We start from the raw sequence: 11286 nt of genomic DNA, 5'->3' as shown, positions 1-11286 counted from the left end.
CACACACACACACACACACACACACACACACACACACACACACACACACACACACACACACACACACACACACACACACACACAGTGATAAAGTTGCGTAGCATAAGCCCACTGTGACAGGCCGGTCTTGTTCCTGGTCCTGCAGTCACAGCGTCTGCATTCTGGGAAGCGCTGGTCTTAGAGACAGGGTGAATAGAGCTGCAGGGACCTGCCCCATGGAGATAAGGTTATCTATTCAACCATTGAGCCAATATTTAAACCTCACATACACACACATTTACAAACAAACACACATGCACACACACGCACGCACGCACACACACCCACACACACACACACACACAGGCACACATAAAGAAACACAGACACACACTGACTGAACCCCACCTCTCCTCAATGTGCTCCTCAACAACAAGCGTTAGTGATCCCTTGACTTGACAATGATATTAGGCACACTGTCAAACAGTAACAACAAGAAGCTGGTCTCTTCTTTTTGAGACTGGAACATAACAACTGGTACAGGCTGGTACAGAGCTGATGAACCATAGAGATCATCAGCTCTCAGGATGAATATGGAAACAAGTAGCATCACAATTCTGTCTCTGTGCATAGTCCCTGCTGTTTCTAGGAATCTGAGTTATTTGGTTGATCCCAAAATATCTTTACTCCTGACCTCCAACCCCAGGGAGGGAGAACCAATGGGTTCTCCCTTTTTATCCCCTTTTGCTGCCTTTTTCAATTAAAAATAGATTTGAAGGGAGAAAACCATGTTTGTATGCATTACACAGATGTAATATCCTTGAAACCTGTTACTCTTAGTTCAAACCAACCTGGTTTGAGAGAATTCTCTCTGGATAAAGACTTGATCAACACAAATGCTGAGAGACATTTCAGAGCCTTAATCTCTCAAGTAAAAGGGGCATGTCAAGAGACAGCAAAATGAGACAACTGGAAATAGAAAATAACATTAATGCCGTTCTTCATGCTCCAACCCCACAATATGCTCCTGTACTACCTTGAACAAGTACACTTCAGCACATGGCGTATCCAACCTCTAACAGGTGAATGAAACACTCTGTGCCCGTGGCGTGCCCATTCTTGCCCGGCATCCCCCCAATCTTTGACACTCTCTCTCTTCCCTCTCACTCTCTATTCCACCAACTCATACTCTCTCTCTCTTGTGATGTTGAGAAACCAGGCTAGTCTGAGAGACCAGGTTAGTCTGAGAGACGAGGCTAGTCTGAGAGACCAGGCTAGTCTGAGAGACCAGGTTAGTCTGGGAGTTCAGGTTAGTCTGAGAGACCAGGCTAGTCTGCAAGACCAGGTTAGTCTGAGAAACCAGGCTAGTCTGAGAGACCAGGTTAGTCTGAGAGACCAGGTTAGTCTGAGAGACCAGGTTAGTCTGAGAGACCAGGTTAGTCTGAGAGACCAGGTTAGTCTGAGAGACCAGGTTAGTCTGAGAAACCAGGCTAGTCTGAGAGACCAGGTTAGTCTGAGAGACCAGGTTAGTCTGAGAGACCAGGTTAGTCTGAGAGACCAGGCTAGTCTGAGAGACCAGGTTAGTCTGAGAGACCAGGCTAGTCTGAGAGACCAGGTTAGTCTGAGAGACCAGGTTAGCCTGAGAGACCAGGTTAGTCTGAGAGACCAGGTTAGTCTGAGAGACCAGGCTAGTCTGCAAGACCAGGTTAGTCTGAGAGACCAGGTTAGTCTGAAAGACCAGGTTAGTCTGAGAGACCAATCTAGTCTGGGCCTGACTATGATTGCGATATATTGTCTTCCCATCTATGAACAAGCTGTTCTTGACCCTTATTGACCAATGGATTGCATCTTTGACTTTCATATGCAGTATGGCAAACGAATGCGATAAAACATCTAAACTGCCATTTATTGCATTGACGCATGATTGCATTTTGAACAATTTATGAATTACACCAGAATTACATTGAAGACATTGTATCAAGTTTGAGCTGAACTTCACGATTGACTCAATAAGTACAAGCCTTTCATTGGTTCATCAGTTTTCCCAAACAAGATACCTTTTTAAATGAATCATCCTTTAAAAACATACAAAATTATAGTAACTTGAAGTAATCAATCAGAAATCAATATCACTAAAAGGAAGCCGAACACCCCAGAGAGAGAATTTAGATTTCCTCAGTATATCAATGGGTAGTCTAATTCTGAACAGACTTATCGACAGAGTTCAATCAAATGCAAGATTGGCAGAATAAATCATGGAAAACTTGAACAAAAGCGTCTGTGCCTGCCAAGGCTGTGGTATTGTTGTCAAACAATGGAGTGTTCAATCTGTGTCATTGCATGTTTTATGGAACAAGGGCAAATAGCATTCTGACGGACAGCAGAGCATTAGAAATTGAAATGTTTTCTATCCTCAAACATACCCGTTGTCTCTCATATGCTTGGATATTCTGATTGAGGCATTTCAGTTCATTTATGTCCCTCTCTCCACTTTGCCATAGCCTATGACTCAAAAGACTAGTGCCAGGCCAGACTCTTATCATAGACTCTAATGGATATATATTAAATTGACTACTTGAAAAGCATATTGAAATCTGATCTCTAGGTCCGACTACGACCCAACACCATAAGTGCATCTCCACTTCATTGACCTCTAGTCCTCCAGTCCGTGATCAAACCAGAAACATAGATAATCTTAAAGTCCTAAACATACAGTATAGATCTCTCAAAACATAAAGAAAAAAACATAATGTATATAAGACTTTATGATGCTAATGTAGCAAAATAGTAGTCTGTATGTAGGTCTCCTGGCCCACCGGTGATTTCTGACTTTCCTGTCCCAGCATTTACTGTAAGAAAGCCGTGGCTAGGGCCTGAATCCCTTGATTAATGGCTGGCGTAACAGTGGTTGCTCTGTCACAGGTAGGCCTCAGCCCTCTCCCAGGGTTGTATCTCTGAGAAGAATCCTTCACACAGCCCAAAGCCCTGATCCAGAGTCAGAGGGATAGCCTGCGCCTCCTCCTTCATCTCCTCCCAGGGGTGCACCTCCTGCTGCTCTGGAAACAGAGTCACCTCCTCGAACTGGTGCAGGTGGCTCTGTAACAACTGATCCTGGCTCAGCTGTTGCTGTTGAACGTGATGGTCCCCCATGTTACTGCTGTCACATCCCACTGAGCCACTCAGCTCCATGTAGTCGTAAGAGTAGTGGGTCTGCTGGGTCTGATTGTCCCCCTCTCCACACCACCTTCCCAGCCCAGCGGAGTGCCTCCCCTGCAGGGTCAGGTCCAAAGAGCAGCCCAGGGAACTCAGAGCAGTGTCGATATCCAGTTCTTCGAACGTACTGCAGTTACCACTGAGGACGTCATCAAACACAGACGCCAGGTCAAAATCTCCCCTCAGAACTATATCTGCGCTGTGTGCCTCCATGGCTAACAGCGGGGATTTGTGGGTCCGTGCCATCTTGCCGTGTTGCCTTGGAGAAGGTTGTTTACGCTTGCTGCTGGCTCCAGCTCCAAGGTAGTGGTAGCCATCTTGGCTCCCCTGAGTGCCTCTATGGTAGCCAGTTTCCTGGTTGTGTAGCAGCTTGCTCTGCCTGTTGGTGTTGTAAAGGTTGGAGGACATTCTCCTTCTCTTGAAGACTCCGTTAACGAACATGTCAGCGTACTGAGGGTCGATCTGCCAGAAGCCTCCTTTCCCTGGTTCATCCTTCTGCCGCGGCACCTTCATGAAACACTTGTTGAGCGAGAGGTTATGGCGGATAGAGTTCTGTTAGGGGAGTGGAGAAGGGGGGGAGTGGAGATGGGGAGGGGAGGGGAGAATGGGAGGGGGAGGGGAGAAAGGGAGGGGGGAGGGGAGATGGGGAGGTGAAGGGGAGAAGAAGAGGGGGAGTGGATAAGGGGAGGGGAGAAGGGGGGGAGTGGAGAAGGGGAGGAGGGGAGGGGGAGTGGAGAAGGGGAGGGGAGAAGGGGAGGGGCAGGGAAGAAGGGGAGGGGCGAAGAAACAAATGTGTTAAATCCATGTTGCATGTGATGTATATAATAATCTAATTTGATATAGTGTGTGTATGTGTGTTCGTATGCGTGTGTGTGTCAAATAGAGAGAAAAAGAGAGAGGGGGCCTTCTAAGGGGGAGGAGGAGTTATTGTTGTTGTTTGTGTAGGAAATGTACCTAATGAGGCTTTCTAGTGTAGAGCTCTGTGCATTTCAAACATGATCAACTGTGCTTAGCTGCCAAGGGAGATCTCATAGGGATACTCATTAACACACACACACACACACACACACACACACACACACACACACACACACACACACACACACACACACACACACACACACACACACACACACACACACACACACACACACACACACAACCCCCTCCCTAGAGCAGTAAAGCACTTGTGTCTGACCCCCTGAGATAGAAGCCTGACAGAGATCTCTCGGGGGCGTAGAAATAGCAGAGATGTACTCTTATTTGAGACACCTTGGTTTATAAAATTACAAATGTAAATTCAAATGAATATCATTAGGATCTAATAAAATACAGTATAAGTTACTGTTGATGATTATAAGTTACTGTTGATGATTATAAGTTACTGGATGATTATAATAAATAACAGGAACAATGTGTTTTAAATAGATTTTTGTGTATTAATATTCTTACAACAAAACAACAGGTTTAGTGTGCATATTGCAACCCTTCTGCTAGCCCTTATCTGGTCTCTCTCTCTCTTCTCTCCCTGTCGCCATTTAGCTCATCAATAATAGAGTGACAGAGGATAACCGGGTCATTTACCTGCCAGCTAGGATCTGCGTGTCTGTAGTAGCAGAAGTTGTCTGTGATCCAGTTATAGATGGTGGACAGAGTCACCTTGGGCTTCTTGCTAGCCTGCATGGCCATACAGATGAGAGAGGCGTAGGAATACGGCGGTTTGACTTTGGGGTTCGTTTTAAAGTCAATCTCCTCTGGTGAGATGATCTGCGCCTTGATGTGGTGGTCGTGGTGAGGGTAGTTCACCAAACGCACGTCGGTGGAGTTACTGCCAGAGGTAACCGGGCTCCCGAGGCAGAAAGGCATACCGGTAGCGGCGGTGTCCCCCGCTGGAGGGCTGGACGGGGAGTCGGTTCCACGGGGGTACATGCGCTGGTGGTATGAAAGCAGGTGATGTGATGGGCAACCGGAGCCAGTGCCAGTGGGTCTTTCCTGGTTAGCGCTGAGGATGGAGAAGTTCTGCAGCCAGTGGAGGCTGGTCAGGCTGTCGTCCAGGTGCACTGAGCCGGCTGCGCTGTCCTGAAGCTCCGGCTGGAGGTTCAGCCATTTCTCCTTAAACTTGGAGGCGATCTCCGGACTCAGCAGGACAGGCATTCTAAGCGTGAGTCACGGGACGTTCAATCGCGAAGATGTGGAAATTTTGAAGGACTGTTCAATGAGATGTCCTGCAGCAAAACAAATATTGAAATCGACCAAAACCACATGAAAAATTGCATTTGAGCCACTACCCCCATTACAGTAGCCTATTAAAAACACACTATATAAAAAAGCCTATTTGTCTCAACAGTCGAATTCGAGTCACTACTCCCATTACAATAGCCTATTAAAAACATTCTATATAAAAAAAACTATTTTTTCTCAACATGCCAACATGTCAAAACATGAAAATTAAACAAGTGATTATAACACAGTAGCCTATATACCCTTACCTCAAAAACAGGTCAGCGACAATGCTCGGGAACAGTGTACACCTGTTGCAGTGGTCGGTGATCGGTCGGTCCCTGTGCTCTATTCTCCTAGGACTCCGGAGAAGCAGCATCTATCTTCTGCGCAACAAGTGCAGAGGGGGAGGGCTCACCTAAGTATGATCCAGCAGTTTATATAGAAATGTAGAAGATTATTTAATCAATTTCAGTCGTTTTTGCATAATCCATAATATTTCAATCCCGGCCAATTGCACACCAGAATGATACATGAAAAGGTCTGGGTGCTGGAAGGTTCTTGGATGCTAATAATAAAGGCGGAGAGACTCCCCACGAGCCCTTTAAACGTCTTAGAGGTCTCTGATTGGTTGCCTGCTCTCCAGGTTTCACTTGTCTTGACAGACAAAGCTGATGTGCATGAGGATATGAGGAGCGCACTCAACTGCTCAACCAGGAATTTATCATTATACCGACATTAGGCTGGCCCTATGTTAAGGTTACATTGCGGAATACAAGGATAACCACAAAATCAACAACAATTGACATCTCGTTCTTCTTTCCTAAATGCTATTGTTGTCCCGAGCCCAATCCTGATCCAAGACCTGTTGAGAGCAATATGGCGCGACAATGCCCCCACGGAGCGCTGAAATGTCGCGCCACAAGTCCCGCGCGTGTGCTACACTTTACACTCAGCATTCCATACCTTTTGTCAACATTTAGCTAACCCCTTATTAACTGTAGGCTATCAAATAGCACCATCCAACTGCAGAGAGGGAAATATGAGAGGGAATTCCTACACAATAGCATCATAGGCTATAGCAGGTCTAGGCCTACTATAACATATTACGGTATCTGAATTATTTCATTTTAAATAATGTAATGTATATTCAATTTGTCTCCAACTATAATGCTTGTGAAATAGAATACAAAATGACTCAAGTTGCACAACTTCACTCCTAGGGAATTAGCGTAATATTGGGGGATGACCTAACAAATTAGCCTACTCCAACAAATTATTGACATTTTGAGGGATTTTGTATAATCCCTATGGACATCTAGTTTTTCTCTTTACTACAATCCACAGTTTCTAAATGACAACAACAAAAAACCTGCCTCCATGGAAAGCTATCTCCGCTCCTCACATAGGGATGCACTGCCGCTCTGTGGAGATATAGTGTACTGCAGCTTAATTTGAGCAAGTTTGCGACAGCAGGAAAATAATCCTCCAGCAACAAGAAATGTGAATTATTATGTGGATTATAAATCATATACATTTTTGTAGTGGTTGGTACATTTTTCATATCGGAAAATCAAGTCTGATATTTCAAGGTTTCAAAAAAACTCAAATGCCAACAACTATAAATGTTCGGTATTTCAGGAAAGTTCTCCTGCAACAGGGTGATCATATTAAGATCCTACACACTATACCTAGAGAGCTGAATCAATTTGTACTGATATGATAAAACTGGACAGGTGAAAGCAAATTCCCAGCAGGTTGGTGCATGTAGATCAATGCAAATGAAGGATAGGGCATGAGCAGAGGAAACCACATAAGACATTGAGATGCTGCCCATGGTGGTTTCAGCATCTTCAAACAGATGGCCCCAGACCTAAGCCAGTAATAGATCAGAGATTTTCTAGAGGTTCGCAGAGATTAAGGATCCTAACCTGACCTTACCTCACTCTCCCTCACGCACAGTGACCTTTCCTGCAATATTTTCCCTTTCACAGGCTTCATTTAACCTCTGTTGTAGTTGCTCTGAATCCATAGTCGTGGGAAGTAGGGGTGCTGAGGGTATTAATATATTAATATAAATTATATATATATTTTTCTCACAAAAGTAGTGCACTGGGCATTTACTAGTATTAGCGGACCGATATAGCGGGCATCTCTGATTTGGCAAGAAAGGTGGTTGTATAATTAAGAACAGTATCTTGCAGGATTCAATAGTTGGAATTGTAAGAGTTGTTTCCCTGTCCCCTTCTCTTCTAAATCCATTCTAATGGAATCCAGAAAGAACCAAACCCTGTCTGTCTTCAAATATTTACATCAAAAGGCATCAAGTTATGGGCGAAGACACAAAACATCCACATCAAAATAAATCTTTTTCTTAATCAAATAACATGGAAACCACCACTTTTTTGTGCAGTATTATTTTACCATTCTTACAAACCACTTAATGTAAATGTACGTTACTGTATTATACATAGGCTGGTCATCTAGGTTTGTACCTGTAGACTTTCTGTCACTAAAAACAATGCACAATACAGTAATTGAGTACATTGAGACATCAAGTGGTTTGCAATGATGTGATGACGTGGTGCAGTTGGTAGACCATGGTGCTTGCAATGCCAGGGATGTGGGTTTGATTCCCGTGGGGGACCAGTATGAAAAGGTATGTAAATGCAACTTATTTCTATGTGAAAACTGAAATGGTCTATTCATTCCTTTTCCATTTTAGTAGACACTCTTATCCAGAGAAACTTACAGTAGTGAGCGCATACATTTTCAAAGTGGAAAACATATATCAACCAAATATTTTTAAATCCACAAGTATTATCAGATAATTATCAGACTCAAATTACAAATGCTTGTAAACACTGAAATACATTTAGGTTTAAAAAAAATCACAAATGTAGTGGATCCCCCAATACATTTTTATAATTAACTGCCAACATGCCTACATTCCATTCAAATAATGCAGTCAACCCACAGCCGGTCACTGGCTGAAATCCGTTGATGATAGGACTTAGACAAGTTGTAAATGCAACAAGTACTGACATTGTTTCATATAATAGCACTCACAGCTTTCCCCCACTTGTATTTTTTATTTGGACATCTATGGTCTGTTTACATATTTTAGAGGCTATTTATACAGAAAATTGGTATAAAACCTGTATAAACTATATTTATAATTATATGACAATATTCTAGGTTGACAAACGTGTTATTACTCCATTTCTGATATATTACATAACTTACGCTACTTTTATTTTCCTGCTTTAAGTAAAATCAGGATTATGCCTCTACTGCCATTCATTCTAATTAGACTGGTTAGGATTTCTCCCTGACCAATATGGCTGCCATTTTCACCCATTCTGGAACTTTTAGGGTTTATGACATAGTCGCTCTAGTAATTTAATAGAATCTTTATTGCGCTTGCCCTGTAACTTGAGGGTTGGTGGTTGGAGCGCCGAGCTGGCTGTTCCCTCTCAGTTGTTACATTTGTGGCTGTAGTGGGAAAATACTGCAGACTCTCAATCATTACACTGTTAATAGTGGGCATACTAAAGAGCCTTTGGTCCATGCGCTTGTAGAAGAGCGGGTTCACAAACAGTAGGCTAGTTGCCTGAACAGATCTGGGGCAAAGCAGAGCTGTGAATGCTGGGACAAAGAAGAAGTGGGTCATTTTATGAGAGTGGAGCATGAATGACTGCATGTAAAAACTTAGATAAGCCAGTCCAGCTGTTGCAGGCTGTCTGTCACGGAAGGAAGGAGGCACCACATGGTTTCAAAATCCCACTGGGCACAGACGTCAATTCAACGTCTACTCCACGTTGGTTCAATGTCATTTAATTGAAATGACGTGCAATTAACGTTGATTCAATCAGCGTGTGCCCAGTGGGATGTTTCCAGGTTCGTTTCTGGTCAATCACGAAGGGACCTGGTGAAACAGGGTAGTGTTTGACCAGCTGTTCTTATGGTTGCTAGAGGCAACAGCAGTGTTTGTCAAGAGAGGCCTATGGCATACAGTACGTCTACAGACGGGGGTCTGTTGTAATAGGGGATGTCTTGTAATCTGTCATTATTCACCTGTTTTGCATGACGTCTAGCCCACTTTACATGAGGACACTGAAATCAGGCCACGGTATATGGTCTACCTATGGTGTCCTTAAGGGGTGATTATAAAGGTCATCAGACCAATCAAAAAGGGGATTATAGTACTAAAAGCAACAACATTGACCATATTCATAGAGAGTCCAAAACTAGAATTTGACAGTTTGGTTGTGCCCTGAGGATAGCTATATTATATTGATATAATGCATTTTTCAAAGGGACCATTTCACCAGCAGGTGTCTCTATTTCCAAAACCTAACACAAACCCACGCACACACACCCACAGAGAGGCTGCGCATAAGAGAGGCTGCACACAGATAACAGGATATTTACAGTATCCAGTTTCCCACAATCCTTGTAGGTTTATTGACGGTATTGAGGGTTCGTTTTACACACAATCTACTCCAGGGATCATCAACTAGATTCAGGCGCGGGACGATTTTTCTTGAGCAGATGGTCAGGTGGCCGGAACGTAATTACAAATAATTTGTCAACTGCAAAATGACCGCAAGAAGCCCAAACAGATATAATATTAGACTAAAACAGAATAATTTCAAACCTTGCTGATATTTGTATATGGTCACATACTGTATATATCTCTATTATGCGTGGGAATACTTTGGAACAGATTTCCAAAATTAAAATCACTTGGAGCTGATTTGCTGGTGTTTTTACAGTATTTTACGTCCAACAATAAAATAAACAAATATATATAGATTATTATTTTTTGCTCAGAAAACGCCAGCTGGGTAACCGTTGTCTACTCCCTGTGGCTGCGCTGTTATTTTCCTTTCACCCTGCATCCACTTCAATGCAATTTATGCATTGGGGTCTGTTGTTAATAGGGGTCTCATTGGGGCCATTAAATGAAACATTGTCTTTCCTATGAGAGCTAATTGGGATGAAACAGTCTGCCAACTAGAGGCTCAGTACATAGGGTGTATGGACAAAGAGAGAAAATTATTGCAGATTCTCAAATCTGCACGAGCAGAATGAGAACAAGTCACACATGCAGTAGTCTCGCGTTACCAAACCTCCAAAATCACGTCGTTGTAACGCCTCCCTTGGATAAGCCTGGTTCTCGACGAGGCTACGCGTACAGTAATAGAGTCGTAGACAGTTTGAAACATATATATATATAATACATTTATTATAAAGTATTCATAATACAAAACATAGATATAATTGGTATATGACAACATTTAACAAGTAATTTATAAACATGTAATAAATGATTTAATGACTGCATATAGACAATCTAGGTTGTGCTGCGTGGTTTTGACTGCAATATTGACTTAAATCACCTCACTAAAGAAATGCGCAGACACGACGCTTCTGAATGTGGCTATATTAAATACACCCGTGAATAGACTGTCCCTAATGTAATTGTGGAAGTTTTGTTTACCATATTTGGCAAGATAGTGACACAGCGCGCATGGGAATTGGACAGGACCGGCCGTCATTCACAAAATTCCACCCCCTAGAACTTTACAAACAATGCATTGACTCATGGGATTTGTAGTCCAAAACAAACAAATATAATAAATCCTCATTTTTGGGCACATAATCCTCTCATATTTGACGTTACTATTTTATATTTTCATGAACATGTGAACTGTCTAGATTCTAAGCATTTCCATATTATTTTTTGCAAAATACTGACAATTCCTGTCTTGTGATTCGAGAACATGGAATAATTCATCAAGGTCCCTTAGTTATGGCAGGACTTTTGCGGCATACAAATCCCATTTGCAGTGCTTTCTCTTCACTGGC

General features: G+C 42.9%; 1 protein-coding gene across 1 annotated transcript; it reads right to left on the bottom strand.

Annotated features, from left to right (window-relative positions):
- Nucleotides 1-1866: 1866 nt before the first annotated feature.
- Nucleotides 1867-6164, bottom strand: LOC139571332 (forkhead box protein J1-B-like). The gene is made up of 3 exons (XM_071394117.1): nucleotides 5682-6164; nucleotides 4777-5417; nucleotides 1867-3744 (listed from the first exon to the last, which is right to left on the bottom strand). The coding sequence occupies exons 2-3, from the start codon at nucleotides 5344-5346 to the stop codon at nucleotides 2896-2898; spliced, it is 1419 nt and encodes a 472-aa protein (XP_071250218.1). The 5' UTR covers nucleotides 5347-5417; nucleotides 5682-6164; the 3' UTR covers nucleotides 1867-2895.
- Nucleotides 6165-11286: the final 5122 nt, after the last annotated feature.

This window comes from Salvelinus alpinus, chromosome 3 (assembly GCF_045679555.1).
Source record: "Salvelinus alpinus chromosome 3, SLU_Salpinus.1, whole genome shotgun sequence".
NCBI lineage: Eukaryota > Metazoa > Chordata > Actinopteri > Salmoniformes > Salmonidae > Salvelinus > Salvelinus alpinus.
This window is presented reverse-complemented; position numbering and strand designations above follow the sequence as displayed.

Coding starts and splice junctions, on each gene's coding strand:
- LOC139571332 (XM_071394117.1), bottom strand. CDS start 5,346: ATGCCTGTCCTGCTGAGTCCGGAGATCGCCTCCAAGTTTAAGGAGAAA. Junction 3,745..4,776: donor ACGCAGATCCTAGCTGGCAG/GTAAATGACCCG, acceptor CTCCCCTAACAG/AACTCTATCCGCCATAACCT.